This window comes from Fusarium phalaenopsidis (assembly GCF_050370095.1).
Source record: "Fusarium phalaenopsidis strain FUZ10S chromosome Unknown contig_32314, whole genome shotgun sequence".
Lineage (NCBI taxonomy): Eukaryota > Fungi > Ascomycota > Sordariomycetes > Hypocreales > Nectriaceae > Fusarium > Fusarium phalaenopsidis.
The window spans coordinates 113063-129884 of NW_028145400.1; the positions used below are offsets into that span (position 1 = coordinate 113063).

The 16822-nt window shown below is 55.8% G+C and overlaps 4 protein-coding genes across 4 annotated transcripts; 1 reads left to right on the forward strand and 3 right to left on the reverse strand.

Annotated features, from left to right (window-relative positions):
• Window positions 1–2726: 2726 nt before the first annotated feature.
• Window positions 2727–4580, forward strand: LRP88_11545 (uncharacterized protein; the record flags this gene model as incomplete). The annotated part of the gene is made up of 1 exon (XM_083247971.1): window positions 2727–4580. One exon carries the CDS (start codon window positions 2727–2729, stop codon window positions 4578–4580), a length of 1854 nt encoding a protein of 617 aa, XP_083096250.1.
• Window positions 4581–6863: 2283 nt separating this feature from the next.
• On the reverse strand, window positions 6864–7547 carry LRP88_11546 (uncharacterized protein; the record flags this gene model as incomplete). Its single annotated transcript, XM_083247972.1, has 1 exon — window positions 6864–7547. The coding sequence occupies one exon, from the start codon at window positions 7545–7547 to the stop codon at window positions 6864–6866; it is 684 nt and encodes a 227-aa protein (XP_083096251.1).
• A 116-nt stretch (window positions 7548–7663) lies between these two features.
• LRP88_11547 (uncharacterized protein) lies at window positions 7664–9834 on the reverse strand (the record flags this gene model as incomplete). Its single annotated transcript, XM_083247973.1, has 3 exons — window positions 7664–8707; window positions 8836–9632; window positions 9777–9834. 3 exons carry the CDS (start codon window positions 9832–9834, stop codon window positions 7664–7666), a joined length of 1899 nt encoding a protein of 632 aa, XP_083096252.1.
• Window positions 9835–15144: 5310 nt separating this feature from the next.
• LRP88_11548 (uncharacterized protein) lies at window positions 15145–16692 on the reverse strand (the record flags this gene model as incomplete). The annotated part of the gene is made up of 3 exons (XM_083247974.1): window positions 15145–15741; window positions 15808–16227; window positions 16285–16692. The coding sequence occupies 3 exons, from the start codon at window positions 16690–16692 to the stop codon at window positions 15145–15147; spliced, it is 1425 nt and encodes a 474-aa protein (XP_083096253.1).
• Window positions 16693–16822: the final 130 nt, after the last annotated feature.

A 16822-nucleotide genomic window follows, 5' to 3' on the forward strand; every position in this document is an offset into this window, starting at 1 on the left:
CGAAGCGGCGACCTCCACGCTTGGCCATGAGATGGACGAGAACCTTCCCGCCCAGCTAATCGCCGCGAGGGGTTGCGAGATGAAGCTGAGTTAGGACTGCAGCTGCCTCTGGGATCTAGTTGATCGTGTATGCAAGGCACCGAGGAATGGAGGGGTCGGGGGGCGCGCTGTACGCATCCACAGGGTAGAAGACGACATACCCAAGGAGCTGATCAAGCGGACGGTCTACGGCGACTATTGCCACACGGAGCATGATGGCGAAGAAGGGCTTGAGGGTGAGGATTGGGAAGAGGGCAGTGGCGATGGTGGTGCCCCCTCTTCTCAGGGGCAAGATGATAGAAGAGCAGGAACCGCACTCGGTGGCGGAGAGGGTGCTGCAGAGAATGGCCAAGCCAGTCCTGGGACTGCTGCCCCGGGGGACGAGCTCACGGTTGTCGAAATCCGGTATTCTCCAGCGAGCTTCGCCCGACGGTTTCTTTTCACAATCACATCGCTCTACCTATCCATGGCTCGTCTCTCACACCACCGTCAACCCACTGTACGATTCCGCGCCCTTCTAAACGATGTACACCAACTCACTTCGGCTGGCCCACCCAGCATAGGGGCGGCATCGGCGATCATCAAGACGTTTCAATCATATATCGAGCCGATGGACCAGCACGCACTGTCGTTTGATGAGGCATGCTTTAAGAAGAGGACGCAGATGTATGAGCAGGGTGCCGATATAGACCTAGACGAGGAGCAGATGTGGGCTACGACGGATTGAGGATGAAGCCTTATGCGAGTATGTAGTTGTATGTTATGTGTCAATATTTCGCCGAACTGTCTTTGGATATGAGCACTGATATGCGGGCACTGGCTGCAGAGAACGGGGAGAGATTGGCATTATTAGCAGTCGGCCTGCAATAGGCCCCCTGTGTGGGATATGGGCATTGCAGCAATATACATCGATCTATTCAATGATGGTTCACAACTGAAAGGCCCCCTGTTCACGCGTAGCCATACACTGTACCATCATCAATATCTTACACGCAGGCATCACAGCCCGGAGGTAATACGCCCGCCACACATATTAAGACCGGTGCAGTGGTACACAACCGGTCTCTCGTGCCACTACTCGATCGAATATAAACGACTCTTGCGTCGTGAATAGGCAGGGGGGTGACTCGCCTGCCTCTCGGATCGGGTACACATCGAGCTGCTGCTTCTGCACCGCATGAACTGGGCAGTCGAGATGGACACACCAGATCCAGGATACTCTATGGTGCTCAGCGTTGCTTGGGTGGCTCTCAGGGGGATCAGAGGGGCGAAACACGGGAAAGAAGTGAATGGGGAGCCAGTGCCTCCTGCGCAGTCTGTCCGCAAATAACATGATACACACCAGCGCCATCTACTTTCTCAACGGCTCAAGCGCACGTCTCGAGGAGGTCAAATTCGTCTGGTGTGAGCTCATCGCCCTCAGATAGATCAGCCATCTCCTCGATTTGTAAAAACTGGCACTTATCCTCTTGCTCTTATGCGGATTCCCTCTGGCATGGGGCGGGCAGATGGCTTCCTATCAGGCTGAGCATAGATATACGGCGTTTCTTCCTTGAAGGCGGAACCAGGGCGTCCAAATAGAGCATGGTGTTTGGGCTTCCAGAGGTCGTTGGGCATCGAGGTGGGGTCTATATTATCACCAGACTCTGATTTATGAAAGGGGGGTACAAAGCACTGGTTGAGATATGTCGCGTTGGTCGGACATGGCGTCAAATTCCTTCGTAGGAGACCACGGCTAGAGCTAGAGATGGCGGTTTTCTGGCTTAGTGATCCCGTCGAGGGTTGGGATTTAACTATATTAAAGAACACATTACTAGAGATGGCAACGCTGCTGGCACGAGGTAACAGCAAATACGTATAGGATAGTCAACCCAACCAACTGATCAGACAACGGCGAGGCGGAGTTGAGGGTCGCACACCCACCCAGTAGGTGCTACTTGTCCATTGTTCACATGATATCAGGTGTTTAGAGATTTCTCTTCCTTATCTCTCCCGTCACGGGCAGTAATTGCTTAGGGGCCTAGACTGGCACCCTCTGGGGCGAGAGCCAAATTCTAGCATGCATATCAATAAACCTAAAACGCATAACGCCGCATGACAATGGAGTTATGAGAATGCCCCCGAAGTCAAAGATCAGCCACTGAGCACTGGCTTGGTTGTCAAAACATCTAATTTGACGACGTTCTTTGCTTGATGGGCATTGAGTTGATGAGCAATTTCACCATATACTCACACCCACCTCACCGTTTCCTCTCCTCACCTCACAACTTTGCCTAGTAGAGATGCTTCGTCGCTTTGGGGTTGGCAGGAGAGCTCTTTCTCAATTTAGAGTGTAGTGCCTGCCATAAACACACCATCCATCATACCTACCTACCTATTGCTAAAGCCACCGAGACCTTTGTCCATAATTCATCAACCAGACACTTCCTATTGCTTGCCGTGTACCTCTGTTTTGTGCTCTAGTTTGCCTCCGACCAACCACCTTTGCTCGTCCCGTCTCCTTGCTCTGCCTTCGGGCGTCCGAACTCCACCTCCTCTCCTCCGAGAACTACCTCCAACCGAAAGTACTGCCGCTGGCCCTGTCGACAATAAAGGACATTGACTTCGTTGGTGCAGCTACTGTATGCAGTCTATTAAACCTTCCGGTCTACCTGCATGTTATCAGCTGACCGTGACAAACAGTGGCCATGCCCGACTTCGCCCTCCATACACCGGTCCCTTGGCCCTTAAATACTCCTCCCGTTCCCTCCCTCGAGCCCCTCTCTCATACAGAGCTCCGTCGACTACGTCAAGGACATAGGCGAGCGAACTCTCGCATTCAACAACGGCGGCTACCGACACGGCGACTTCCAGACCACCGACGGTCCAGGAGCCTTCCAGTTGACCTTGACGACATTAATATGGCCGAAGCACCTCCCTTCCCCCGACCCCTTCCCCCGGGACCCGATGAACAAGAGCACTACTACTTCGGCTTGTACAGCCGTCCGAAGCTAGTGGCACGAAGCAGTACGAAACCCTGGTCTTGGCAATATGACGGCTGGCCCATCAAGAAACGTCTCGGCCCGGTCGGCGAGCACGCGATCGTAGAACCATGGAATGATGGTCACAGCTCTTTGCGGCGACAGTTGCTACAGGCCGTCCAAGAGCTTGATTGGACCGCTATTGATGTGCTTCGTATTGGTTACGAACGCGAGAACAACCGGACCGGGGAAGAGTTTGACAATCCAGTGACTGTCCTGATCTCTGTCAAGATTGGCTTGACTGCCTTCGAGCCCGCATATGACGTCGTTGCCGCTTGCCGCCAGATCCTCGAGAGCCACGGGCTCAGCGACGTTCAGGTCGAGATCAAAGAGTCAGAGGTCGCCCGGGCTACATCGATGCCTCTGCCAACGCCGAATTTGCCTACGCCGGATTCAGCTACATCGAATTCATCTACACCGATTTCGCCTACACCGGGTCGGGCAACATTAAAACTCTCTTCTGGGCCCCTTGGGGAACCCGCAGCTATGTCCGCACACTACTCGGAATTCCTCGGCGTGTCGGTAGCCTCATCCGATGCGCCAACTCACGAAGGCACGAAGTGTCTTTACCTACGACACCGAGAAAAGATCTTCGCCTTGACGTGCCGCCATGTGGTTTTCCCAGACTCATATCCCAATATCGAGTACCGCCATGACCAAACGAAAGCACGCTATACGATCATACAGCCTGGTGATGGAACACTGGAGCGTCATCAGACTGGTTTATCTGAGGACATTGATGGAAAAGACAGCTCAATCCGGACGATGGAGGTGCAGCCATGGGTGTCTCAAGCCGCAATTGATCAGGAGAAGGCGGAGAAGGCGGCCCTCGAAACAATGAGGGAAAACCTGATCAAGTGGGATGACCCTTCGATGCGAGTTTTTGGCCATCTCGAATTCTCGCCTCCTTTCAGTCTTGGGCCAATTCAGGGTGTCGATAACAAAGGACGATTGAGAGACTGGGCATTGATCGAGTTACATCAAGATAAATATGCCTCGCCTCTGCTATCCCTGTCGAACCTGATGCCAATTGGGTGGTCTGCGAAGAACCAGGTCAAGCAGGATAGGGAGGGCTGGAAGAATATCATTCAGCTCATGGACTTCAAGGGAGACACTGTGCAGCTTAGGGGCACTATTCCCGAGAGTGAGATGATGAGCCCCCAATCATCTACACCCAGCGACGAGGCTGCCCTTTTCGTGATGAAGTATGGCCGGACAACTGGGTTCAGGACTGGGGTGACCAGCAAAGTCAGATCTCTTGTCAGGATGCCTCCCGGTTTTAAAGACGAGTCAGAAGAGTGGTGCATCTTGGGGTGCGGCAAGGCGTTCGCATATCAATGCTTCTCAGCGAAGGGCGACTCCGGGAGCTGTGTGTTTGACCTCCAGGGCCGTGTAGGTGGAATGCTGACGGGCGGAGGAGGGATAGGCGAGTATGGAGGCTTTGACGTATCCTATGCTACCCCGATGGAGTGGTTGCTGGAGGACATGAAGAGGCATGGTTATGATGTGGAGCTGGTATGAATGGTATAGGGTTGGTGCTATCTTTGGCGGTTATGCTAAAGATAGTGTTGAGTTTAGCTGTGAATGGCATCGCCGTTGCCCCATGGATTTAATTTTCAATTGCCAGGTAATACACCGCGTGTGTGTTAGCCAATTCAGCGATAAGCGAGCCATATGTAGCAAAGCTCAAGACACAATTCAGCTCTAAAACGCAATGCAACTATCTCTAACAGAACCACTCCTTATCAAGACCTCTCTATAGTGTTTTCTGGGATTGGATTTTGATGCCGCCATGTATTAATGAATGTGCTTTTTGCTGTTGTGGCTGATGGTCTCTTGTAGACTCGCCATTGAAGACAATCTGGAGTAGAATAATGGGCCGCTTATTGCACCTACCCTATAGACATAAGGTTAGGTATTTGCCGAGGCGAGGGGATAAACTTACCTCCTACATCAACTCGGCAGCTGCGGCTTTTAGGGAGTGCGCCCGGGACACACCCAAAACACTAACAGCCGCCACCAACACCAAACGGCCAGACGACCACCGGGCCATTCGACCTCGGCGAACACACGCCCAGGGTACCCGAGACGTCCTCCTGCGCGGCAACGAACGCAACCTCCGAGAAGAATAAGTGACGCCCCAGGGCAGCAGGGCGTACGTGATCAACCAATGGGCCCGAAGCGGGCGAATCGAGCCTAACCAGCAGCGACTTCATCGTGGCCATAGAGCCGCTCGGCCTCGAGACCTCAGGCTTCGCCAACAGGGCTGGCCGCCCCCGATCGCCCGCTGGGCACAGTCGTGTATGACCGGCAGGTCCGCCCGCATCAGACTCCGAGATCACCACCGACACAAAGCCACTCAACTGTGGCCTCCGCCTCGCCGATCCTGTTCATGCTGTACACCCGGCCCATCTGCGGGATCGGGACCTTCCAGAGACCAGGGCTATTGCTTCAGCGCATCAGGGGAAAGTTCTGGCCCGCCAACCGCTTCGGCTACGCCGACGACTGACCCGGCAACGCACTCGACGAAACCACGGAAATGGTGAACAGTGACATACAGGCACTGGTCGCATGGGGACAAGACAACGCCGTCTCCTTCGACCACGAAAATACCGAGGTCATGCACTTTTCCCGCAAAAGGAACGCGAGCAGCCCCTCTGTCCTTCACGGCGACCAATCGAGCCCAAGGAAGCAGTCTTCTGGCTTTTAGCCCATCGAGGGCCGGGCTTCAACTATAATAAAGAATACATTATTAACACATCATCATATCCCAATGCTAACACGGTGGCCTTTTTTTTTTAGCCTTTCTGCCGCGTGCAGCAGAAGACTCAGACCTAGCTGCATCATGAAAGGTTATTTAACCTCTCAGGAGGGGTATTTAATTGCTCTAACCTCCGTACGAGAAACAAGAGAGTCAGCAGGAAGAGTACGGCGAAGATCGGGTCGGCTAGAGCTTGAATACAACTTCTCGGCGATTTGCCAAACTCTGATTGGCACACATGAACTTTGAACACAATGGAAGAAGCCCACAACAAGGAGATCACGATCATGCCCTCCACGCACCCTGGAGGCGGCCCCCCTTCTGCATAAGCAGGATTCAACAATACGAGCGTTATTTGAAACCTAGGTATGAGTCTTCTACAGCAGTCTGCAGGCTACAGAAAGACTAAAAAGAAGAACCACTATGTCAGTATTGGGATATGGTGTTATCACGTGTGGATAATGTGTTCTTTATTATAGTTGAAGCCCAGCCCTCGATGGGCTAAGAGTCAGAAGACCATCTGTGCTGCCTTGGAGTAGTCCACCCTTACCCTCCTGGCGGGACATCTATATCTACGTGGGCGTACGTACACGATATTCGTTCAAGGCCTAGGGTACAGACGTGAGGGCAGCTCTCTTATCACACCTACCCATGTTGAGCCCCTGCACATGGTCTGACGATTCTTAGTTTGAAATACAAAGAGGAGGCCGCCATGGCTGGGACGCTGACACTTATCACACTTGGCCACTGCATACATGGGATCAGGATAGCAAATATTTATTGAGCTCATAATAGATAATCAGTCATAGCCTTTCCATGATGGTGGGATACAAGGGGGCTAAGTAGTACACAAGGGACGGAGACTCGGGATCACACAGCAGCACCCCCACAACCACCAACTGGTTGAGCTACTAACACAAGGCTGCCTTGATCTGTGTGCCAATGTCCGATATCTAAAGGTATAATAGTCTCGAGCGTAGAGAGGCCCGGAGAGTCCAACAGGGCGTATCCGTATGAGTGCAAGAGGGTCCTCGCTGCCGGCTTCACGATGAGGGATTGGTGTCGATGACGCCAAAGAGGCGATTATCAGACAGCTTCTCCCCCAGTATTTCCTTGCGGTGTCGGTTCCGCGCGCGGACCAGTGCCTCTGCCTCGTTGTCCTTGCGGACAAGGTCGAAGAAGAAGGTAGGCTGGCCCTGCCCAGGTCTATCCACACGTCCGATGGCCTGCTCCGTCAGGGCGTTGGTCCATGGCTCGCCGAGTTTGATCACGACGTTGGCGAAGACCAGATCATTGCGCCCAGCCGATAGCACGTTGAATGTAGTAATGACGACGATGGACCTCTGCTGCTCAGAATCGTGGATGTCGCCCGCTCTCTGGACTAGGCGGCTGATCACATCCTCGCGCTCATCTGGTTGCTGCCAGGCAGTGACCAGTTCCGCCTCCGCAAAATCGCCGCATTTCTTCTTGATGTAGTGAAAGGCAGCGGCCGCAACAGCAGGAAATGCCGTGAAGAGCAGTGCATGGAGTGATCCACGTGCGGACTGGTACTTCAGCTCGTCCTCATGTTCCACAATGCCGCGTGAGGCGTTGTTGATGATCTTGGAAAGCGCTGGGAATAGGTCATCATGCTCGGTATACTCGTCCACATGGGACTCATACCGACCCCCTTCTAGCTGTAGGTCCGACCCGACGTCGTCGCTCTTCCAAGGGATAGCGTGTTCCATCCAGAAAGGCAATAAACCTGGGACCGATGCTCCGCGGAGCATAAGGTTAAGTGATTTGAGGGTACCCCGAATTTCCGGATGTTGAAGGAAGGGTCATTGGCTATCTCCTCCTGTGCCTAGCGCAGCAGATGTTCATATGCCTCCTTGCACCCTTCCGGCGTCTCGAACCAGAGCTCGAAGCGCGTAGTAAGGCCTCTCGCTGCCGTAATCCAGCCATCAACGATCGGGCTCTTCTCACTCCTCGCGGTCATCCAGCGTGAGATCAGATCCCTCACGGCAATCATGGCTGCTCGCGTTTCGGCTTCCTGGCTGGCCCCCGAGTGTGCAGTACGGCATCGGTCCAGCCGCCGGGTGGCGTCCTCGAAGTGACGCCTCTGGTCAGGGTCAGGCTGGATGATGCTATAGCTAGCGTTGAAGTCGGTCACGGACGTGTTGGCAGGGGTGCCGCTCAGAAAGTACACCCGAGGCGCTGACTGTCCACCGGGCTGCAGCCGTCGGCAGATGGAGACAGTCGCGGCGTGGAGGTTGCTCCCGACACCCTGGTAGAGGTTGTACTCGTCGAAGGTGATGCTCCTGGGGGCGAGCCTTGCGCGGGCCACGACGCTGATCCGCCCGGCCTTGGAACCACTCGCTTTCGTCTTGACGTGAACGCTGAGTTGTTGGGCGCCTGACCACGGGGAATTTCTGCGGGCGTCGTTGGCCCAGTCTCGGCTGAGCTTCTCCCTCGTCAGCAACAGCCACACATCTTGTCCCTTCTCCTGCGAGGTCGAGCTGTGGCTGTAGGCGTCGGCTCGCTGCTGATCGGTAAGTTGGGCCACGCCCAGTAGATCATCGAATGTTTCCGGCACGCGGGGCACGCTCAGCTTGATGGTGTGCTTGCTATCCGACTCGAGCTTCACACGCAGGAGCAGCTCACTCGTGAGCAAGGGGGGGGACCTCGGATCGATCGGGGCCAAGTGGTAGCCGTTACCGATCGTGTAGCCGTGCATCATAGCCCGGCCACGTAGGGGATGGTTCGGTTCGTCAAACGTGGGCTTAACGTAAGCCTTCCACTGCTCAATCCAATTCTGCTCCAGACCCTTTGGGCAGACCTGTATGTCTACGCCCCGTGCCGTGCTCCTGGCAAAGTCCCTCATCGGGTTGTCTGGCTCGCAGAGGCACTGGACACCGAAATCGTCTCCGAGTGGGCAACGCGTGTGAACCTCATCTGTGTCGGGCGGGCAGTGGAGGTGGGGGTTGCTGTCGATGTGGTCATCCATCCGCTGGAGCGTCAAGTGAACACCGCGACGGCCATGGTAGCGATGGTCTTCCCGCTGGCCATGGCGTCGCCGTTGTAGTGACCGTGCAGATCAGGATGGTCGCGGGCACTGGTAATCACACGGAACAGGTACGCAAGCTGAGGAAGTTTGAGAGGGAGCCGTGTGCCGGGCAGGCGCTTTTCCGTCTTTGGCGTGATAGAACTCGGGTCGAGGCAGAACATCCGCGCGAACGCCGGGATGCTCTCCACGGGGAGAGAGTTCAGACTGCGTAGATGTCCAAGGACACCCTGCCCTGGGTCGACGTCCTCAGTGCTCTCAGCAACGTCCTGGCCAGGGGCTGCTGGTGACGCTTGGCCATCAACCGCACCATCTTCATAGTCCAGTGGGTCATCCGAGATGTAAATCACCTCTTGGTTGTTATCCGGATCATCTAGAGGCGAGGAGTGATCGTTTGAGCCCTGGTCGTCTTCATCGATGCGTGTATGCAGCGGGTCATGCAGTCGGGCGTCATCTTCTGCACTGGGCTGCACTTCGGCAATCTCATCCGTGTCTACACTGAGCACCACTGCACTGGGCGCCACTGGCACGGTGCCTACGAGCGACGTTGGCTCGGTGACGGCGGAGGCGTTGAGCGCTGGCTCCTCGGGGGCAAGCCGGGCATAGAGGCACGGGAACGCCAAGATCTGGGTGCCGGTGTCGTCATGGGCAAGACGGAGGGCGTATCTGGTGAGGAAGGTAACGTAGTCCTCCTCGTGGCAGATGTCGTGCGGGACCGGATCACCGGGGATGCTGGCGTGGAAAGAGACAACGCGTCGCCCGCCGAATGCTGCCTCGGCGCGTGTCAGGAGGGATTCGAGCGAGTGCATCCACGGGCGTGAAAGCTGATCCCCGTCGAAGTCATCATTCTCTGGCCTAGACGCCTAGTCGACGAGAGGAAGGATGAAGTTGGTGCGTGATTCCGGCCCAGTACCATCGCCCTTCATCTCGAAGTAGCACCCGTCCAGCCCGACGCGGTTTGATGACTCCATGGCTGCGCTGGGAAGGTCTCGTCTAGACCTGCCCTCTTCTATACGGGTAAAGCAGAGAGCGAGGCGGACAAGGAGGTTGACTCGGGGAGAGCAGCCTTCTCACATGCGGCCGAGGAGGGTGAGTTGCGGGGTGTTGGTGGCGGTGAGGCTCACGGGTGGCCGGCCGGCAAGAAGGCGGTCGGTCGACTTTGATCGGAAATGCGAGGGAGGGTGGTAGCTTCGGTGTGATGCTCGGCGTTGGAAGAATACCGAATATTATGTGCGGTGGCGGATTAGGTGTTCACAGAGACCTTGGCGAGGAGAATGTGCCGACCGGTGCTTGATGGAGCAGTGTCCTGAGAAAAGCCACGAGTTAGATTTCTCCTCCTGTCAGACGTAAGTTTCTTTGAGATTATACTTACTAGGTGGCGAGGAAAGGCAGAGGGGGATAAATGCGGAAGAAAAAGAGGTCACGGGTGATCGATGTTTGACGAGAGCAGAGATGTAAGGAGAGAGGCGTGGAGGAGTGAGATAGCGCAGAATTCAGTAAGATAAGATGCGGGGTTATTGAACAACCTGATCACTCGAAAGAGATGTGGGGGCGGCAGTCCAGTGAATTACGAACAAGGTGAGAATCATTAGATAGAAGGCCTCGGTGGGCATTTCAAGAGTGTATATTTTATATGCCGTCATATAACTATCCCATTCCTATCTCGGTACCAGCATTCCACGCAGTAGGCAGCATCGAGCCATCATATCTATTAAATACATGGCAACTCTGGCCGCCTATGAATATAAGCCAGGTGAATACAAATACATCTTGGGAATACTGCAAGTTCTCGGCATAGAGGTGACAGTGACCAAACATGACCTTCCTACTCGAGTATGTGAAGAAATGGAGATGGCCGGATCGCGGGCTTCTGGCAGAGTCCAAAACGGAGGAGAGCTTCGGCGGGCGCTGAGCAATCGTCAAGGATGAATGTTTGGAGGAGAAATAAGAGAAATTGGCGCCAGCTCAGGTCGGATATCATGACGGCCTTGTTGAGTGGTATGACGCGGCAAAAAGAACGATGTTGTCGGCACGGAGAGATGGTGCGGTGCTGTGAGATGGTTGATACCGGCATACTAACTGGCATAGCTTTTGATAGCTGTAGTCAGCTAGCCCAGGTCTCGGCGTCCGGAGGGGGTCGTCGATGATGCAGCACAAGGCGAAGGGCTGACGAGAGGGAGAGCTTCAGGGTCGTCGACCGTGTGAAAAACATGTACCCGAGTCTTGTCTGGGCGGAGGGTGACTGAGTGAGCACGGTTCCGGTTGAGGACGGCTCGTGGTGGCATCGCCGCCGTTTGGTCGCTTCATCGCTGGGCGGCGTCTCCTACGAGGCCGCTCGCCGAGGGGCATATGGCGGCTCGTCGGGTCTGCGCTTGGATGGACCGGGCCGTTCCTTGGGGGACGATGCGGGCGACAGCTGTAGCTGCCGAGGCAGAGACATCTCGGCGATCGGGGAGGAAGACTAGATGGCGAGTGCGATGTCAGCGGGCGAGGCGGTGGGTCAGAGATGAGAGGGACGGGGTGCACCCACCTATGCACCGAGAGTGTGGGCGACGGAGGTTATGAGAGTGAAGATTCTGAGTTGCGCCCACCCTTATCGGCCGAGGAGGGAGGATTATGCTGGGCAGGCGGCGCGAGGTGATTCCTGGCTCCCTCAGTGGCACAGACAAACAGAGCCTGCAAAGCAAACGTGAGCAAGGGAAGAGGAAGAAACCTTATCCAGCCCCCCTGCGTGGTTGACGACGGAGAAGGCGAGGAGGCGTCGCTAGAGAGAACCAGGAGAGCCGTAGAGCGCCGAAAATTGAGGCGGGTCACGGGAAGCATATGTGGTGCGGCAGCTCAGCAGCGGAGAGGTATGAGCATCGCAGTGCGGATGTAGGGTGGCCTCGCCCGTCTAATGGAGCAGGAAGAGTTTTACAAAGGCGTAGGGGTGACCACCATCCAGGTGTAGGAAGGTGAATGCTCGTCACGCATAGCATGCCTGGGCATAGAGGCTAAGGCGAGGAAGAGAGGAGAATGAAGATGGAGGGGGAGCGGGAGAGGGTAGAAGGAACAGAGCGAGTGCAACACGGTTGGGTCCAAGGCTGCGATATCATCCACTGAGTGAGGGGCATCTATGAGTCGCCTAGCCATCTTGCTCGGCCGGGAGTGCAAGAGCCTGCGATGGTGGCGAGCCACGAAGGCGCGTTGGAAGAAGAGGCAACACATAGGGATGGCATTGCTCTGCGGGTTGCGGCCCTCTCAGGGAGCCACAGACCAGGCTCCATCACTGACAACGACGAAGAATCCTCGGGTCGAGGGACAAGTCAGCGGGAGGCAGCGCCGGCGGATAGGGTATGCCTCGATAATAAACAGCCTGGCCACATGAGGCGACGAACATCAGCAACACCAACCCGCCACGGCCGTCGGGATACTCGTTCACAGGGCGCTATGGAGTCGTGCTACACGGGTCTCGTCGAGTCAAGGCGTTATTCGGCAACATCGGAGGAGTCAGCAGAGCAGGTTCGGCCCTGCCTCGTGCATTGGTCATTGGTCATCTACCTAACACTCAAAGTTCGGGCAAATGGCATATGCCGCAGCAGCGTTGCGCATGTAGCGGTCCCAAGAGGTGCAGTTGAAGAATGCAGCGAGCTCCGTGAGGGAGGGAAGCCGATTCTCGGCCTGGAGGAGCTCCCACCGGTAGCGGAATATACACCCGGTGAGGGGTGTGGCGGGTGTCGGTGAGGGGTGTGGCGGGTGTCGGGGAGGGGTGTGGCGGGTGTCGGGGAGGTGGGAATCAAGCCAACGGCGAACAAAAAGTGGCAGCGTGAGGCCCCAAGCGACGATGGGCCGACCAGCTGATAGGTGTATGTTAGCGTGAGGATTCTAACCTAGTAGAGCATCCAGTCACAGGAGTCTGGGTGACGGGAGTGTTGCGCAAGCGTAGGCATAGTCCACTCACCGTTTCCAGCCAAAGGAGGGCATCGTGTGTGCCGAAGGCCGGATCGGGCTCAACACACTGATGATGGAGATGCTCCCAGTCGGATAGCTCCGTATGAAATACATCCGTGCGGATCGGCGCCGGGGCGGGTGCTGTTTCTCGACGTGGATCAGGACAAAGCTCCTCCTATCGCATCGACCTGGCGTCATCGGGCAACGCATCGGACGGGGTCATCGGCTTCACTCCGTCGAGGGCATCGCCGGGAGATATGTCAGATCGCCCGGAGGTCATGTCGACTACGACAGACGAGGGAAGGTTTGAGGGGCGGTGTAATTATCGGCTCACCGTCTGTTCGCGAGGTCAGCTTCGCGCTTGACAGCGGGGAGAGAAGCGGATGGGAAGGGACATACCCGTCTCGAGGGAGGTTATGCGGATGGCGACGATGGGCGTAACGAGAAGCCTAGCGCAGGTTAGGTTGTGATAGCTCTCGTCTTGGTCAGAGAGATAATAGCCGCGGAAGATAAGAGGAATTGGGAGAGCGCTAGAGTAAGAATAAGGGAGAGGAGTAGAAATGAGGGTGACGATTGTGAAGAACAAAGGTGCGGGTGGTGAATGTTGCACAAAGCACGTGACGTATTGCGTAGGCAGCAAGGCAGCTCTTTCAACGGGCAAGGCGACATCAGTCGGAATTTGACGTATTGCTTGATCAATAACCAATCTACTGTTTCGCATTGATCTGGGCGAAAATTCGACAATGCGATCATATGCATACACTCACTGGAGGAGGTGGTGGCGGGCACACATCTCGGGAGCTTATACCCGCTTCAAGCCGAGGCAAATAATATCTGTTTCATAAAAGGATAGGTTGTAGCCCTGTTATTAATTCGTATGTCGCCCGTGGGCAGTATGCCACCTGCCCAAGTGCATGGATACCACCTCCGATGTCGCGATGTAGGTGAATGACTTCGAGGCATGCAATCAAGAAGGCCGCTCCTTCAGTCACGAGCAGCCCTTTATCTCCTACATCAAGTATCCTCGCGAAGATGGGTAATCGCAATGGAAACCAGCATCAAACCCCGGAAGATATTCCCATCTTCGCGGATGAGACGGCAACGCCGGCTGGCGCTAACTTTGAAAACAACGACAACAAGTTCATTCTTCACCCCATGGATGATAACCGACAAGAACGGTCCGCAGACCGCATTTATCAGGCGTCAGCGGGGAGGCTGCCATTCCCTGTCGAGTTTTGGCTGTGTATCCATACATCGCCAACCGACATCACATCCATCACCGAGCTATATGCGAACTCGCAAGCGCTAGAAAGAACCCGGGCGACCCAATATCCTCCCAAAGGGCAGCCTCTGACTATGGAGGTACTGCGGTGGGGATATCGGGTCACAGGCGAGTGGCATATCGGGTATCTGGTTGAAGTTCTTCATCAACGGCAACAGCGCAACAACCCGGATGTAATTCCTATGCGGACCCGCATGACGCTTCAAATCCTCGACAACTCATACCGCAATATAGCAATCACATTTCTCGGCACGATATGGCCAACAGCCGCCGTTGGCATGACAGTCAACCTACCAGCTCTGCGGGCAGTAGAGGGATCAGGCATCAACGTTTGGAGCGTTGATCAGAGTGGATACGTTTCGTGGACATGGCAGGGGACGCAGTAATATCACATACTAATATGACGCGATGGTACGGTGTTGTTGCTATACCTATGTACGATAAACAATGACCAAGGCCTCAGGGAGGGAAGCTTGCTAGTCATTTGCGTGAGACCAAATGAGGCGATTGATGCCCCTGAAGAAGGCAGCTTACAGCGGGCGGCTTCGACAACAGCTTGCAACCGTCTCCAGGTAGCTGTGGCTCAGTGTTTAAGTGTGGCCCTGGTGGTTGATTGCAAACTAGCTTCTGATTGGCTACATCTAAGACGACTCACCACTTCTGTTATGTAATCACTGTTCGTAAACTACGAATAGCGGCTAGGCTGTTGGGCGCCTTGGGGGAGAGCTGGAGCAAGGCCCGTGGGAAATATAGGGTAGTGTCGAGAGTTTTGACCGGCTTGTGTGATTGATATGGTGAGTGATCATAGGAGTGTCAGAGGGGTCAGAAGAGTCAGAAGGCTGCTGATGCTGTGAGGGACAAGAGATTGATATCCTACAGGTTGTCTACCTACTTCTACTCATGCATGATTGGCTTCTCCTCCACTACCGTGCCCGATGTTGGCACAAACAAGCCGGCTACTACATACAAAAGCTTCTCCTTCATCGAACCACATTTTCCCAAGGTAAAAGGCAACACGAGGAAGAGCGCCGGCTGGACTCGAGACGGCGCCATGCTGTTCAGGGCCTGCCTATACCGTCGTGACCCATTCTTGGTCATCGTCGAAGTTGGGGTTATGGCCATCGAGATACGTCTCATGCCGGGCTTGGAAGTATGCTTCATCAAAAGGCAAGGCAAGGCTGTGCCCGGGTTCTATGACCTTCTGCAGCTCCGTCTGTAGGATAGATACGATCTTCCCGGCCCTCTTCACGCCGCTGACGTTGGAGGCTGCCAAAATGCCGTCCACGAGATGCTCGACCGTATTGCAGTAGTGCCCGGCCGACCGGCTGTGGTGGGCAAGCTTGACGGCGCAGAGGATGACGCCCACCCAGATCTGCACAAAGGGCTTGGCAACGCTGGAAGGGGCGTGTCGCACCTCGACAACCAGCCGACCCGGGGTGTCCGATGAGATCTCGGGTGCGCTGGTGGGCGGGGGTTCGAGTCTGCTCCACGCCGCGCCGGGGAGCTGGAGGGTAGGGGCTGTGTGGTCGGGAGAGGGTGGGCGAGGCGGTATGAGAGGAGATGGGTGGGCGAGGTCATGGCTGCGGCGGCTGCTCCCCAGGGCCACGGGGGGCTCTTCTCCAAGCTCTCGGACGTTGACGGCACGGGTTTCGATGAAGCCGCAACCCTCTGGGGCGGCGCAGACACGCCCTATGAGCTCATCCGTAGAGCTGCAACCCTATATGAGGCGTACGGCGTGAGGAATATAGTCGATAGCGTTGTCGGGGAGATTCTGTCGTATCTCTGAGCTGTCATCTGGGCCGAGCGGCGGGGCGGATTCTCGGTCCCAGTCGCGGTCGGCAGTCAGTGGAGGGCCGGCAGTCTCGCGGGCTGGGCAGAGAAAAAGTAGTAGGGGCTCTTCAAGAAGCCAGAGGACTGTGAAGAGGCGCTGAAAGGCCAGTCGCGTGAGGCTACCGGTCGGATCGCGGGCCGGAGTCGAGAAACTGAAGTTGACGTGCAGCCCGAAGGAGGGCCCCACGAAAACTTTGCCGCCCAACCTGTCGTAGATGCATGCGATGGCGTCCCAGAAGTTGGAAAAGCCGTTCAGCCATTCACTCTCGGGGAGGATGGGGGTGGTCGATTCAACTGGGTACAGTGCCTCGTCTCGATCCTCCTAAATGAAGACTCCGGATTCATGCTGTACTGTCCAGGTGTCATATTGGCCTGGGACTGGAAGGCCGGGTGGGTGACCCGGCACAAAGGTGTCGTGCAATCGCCGTCGGCAGACCTCATGCTCGGGCGGCTGCTCTTCGCCCATCCCCTTTGAGGGGAACTGGTCACGACGAACAATGAGGTCGATGGCAACCTGGCGCCCTGTGGCGTTGAGCTCCGATGCCAAGATTTCGTAGATAGAGTGGCACTGGCGCAAGTAGTCGTGCTCGCCTCCCTCGCCTATTGACTCGTCCAGGGCAGGGCACGCAAACTCGAGCTCGAGTCCAAAGAACAGGGGCTGGGATCTGTTTTCAAGTTCCCCGCGAGTTCTCTTTATCTGCCTCTCATCCATAGCGTGTGTTCGTCGGCGGCGCTTACTGGCGGAAGCCGCGGGAGGCGATGACGAGGAGTGTGACATGTCGGCCATGGGTCGAGAGGATCGGGTGATGATCGGGGTGGTGCGTGTTTGGGTATGGCCAGCCCGCCAGCTGGCATGGAGTGCTCGCTTCGTGATATAGTTCATCGGCCGGGAGGGTGGGCGGACGATCTATGCCGGT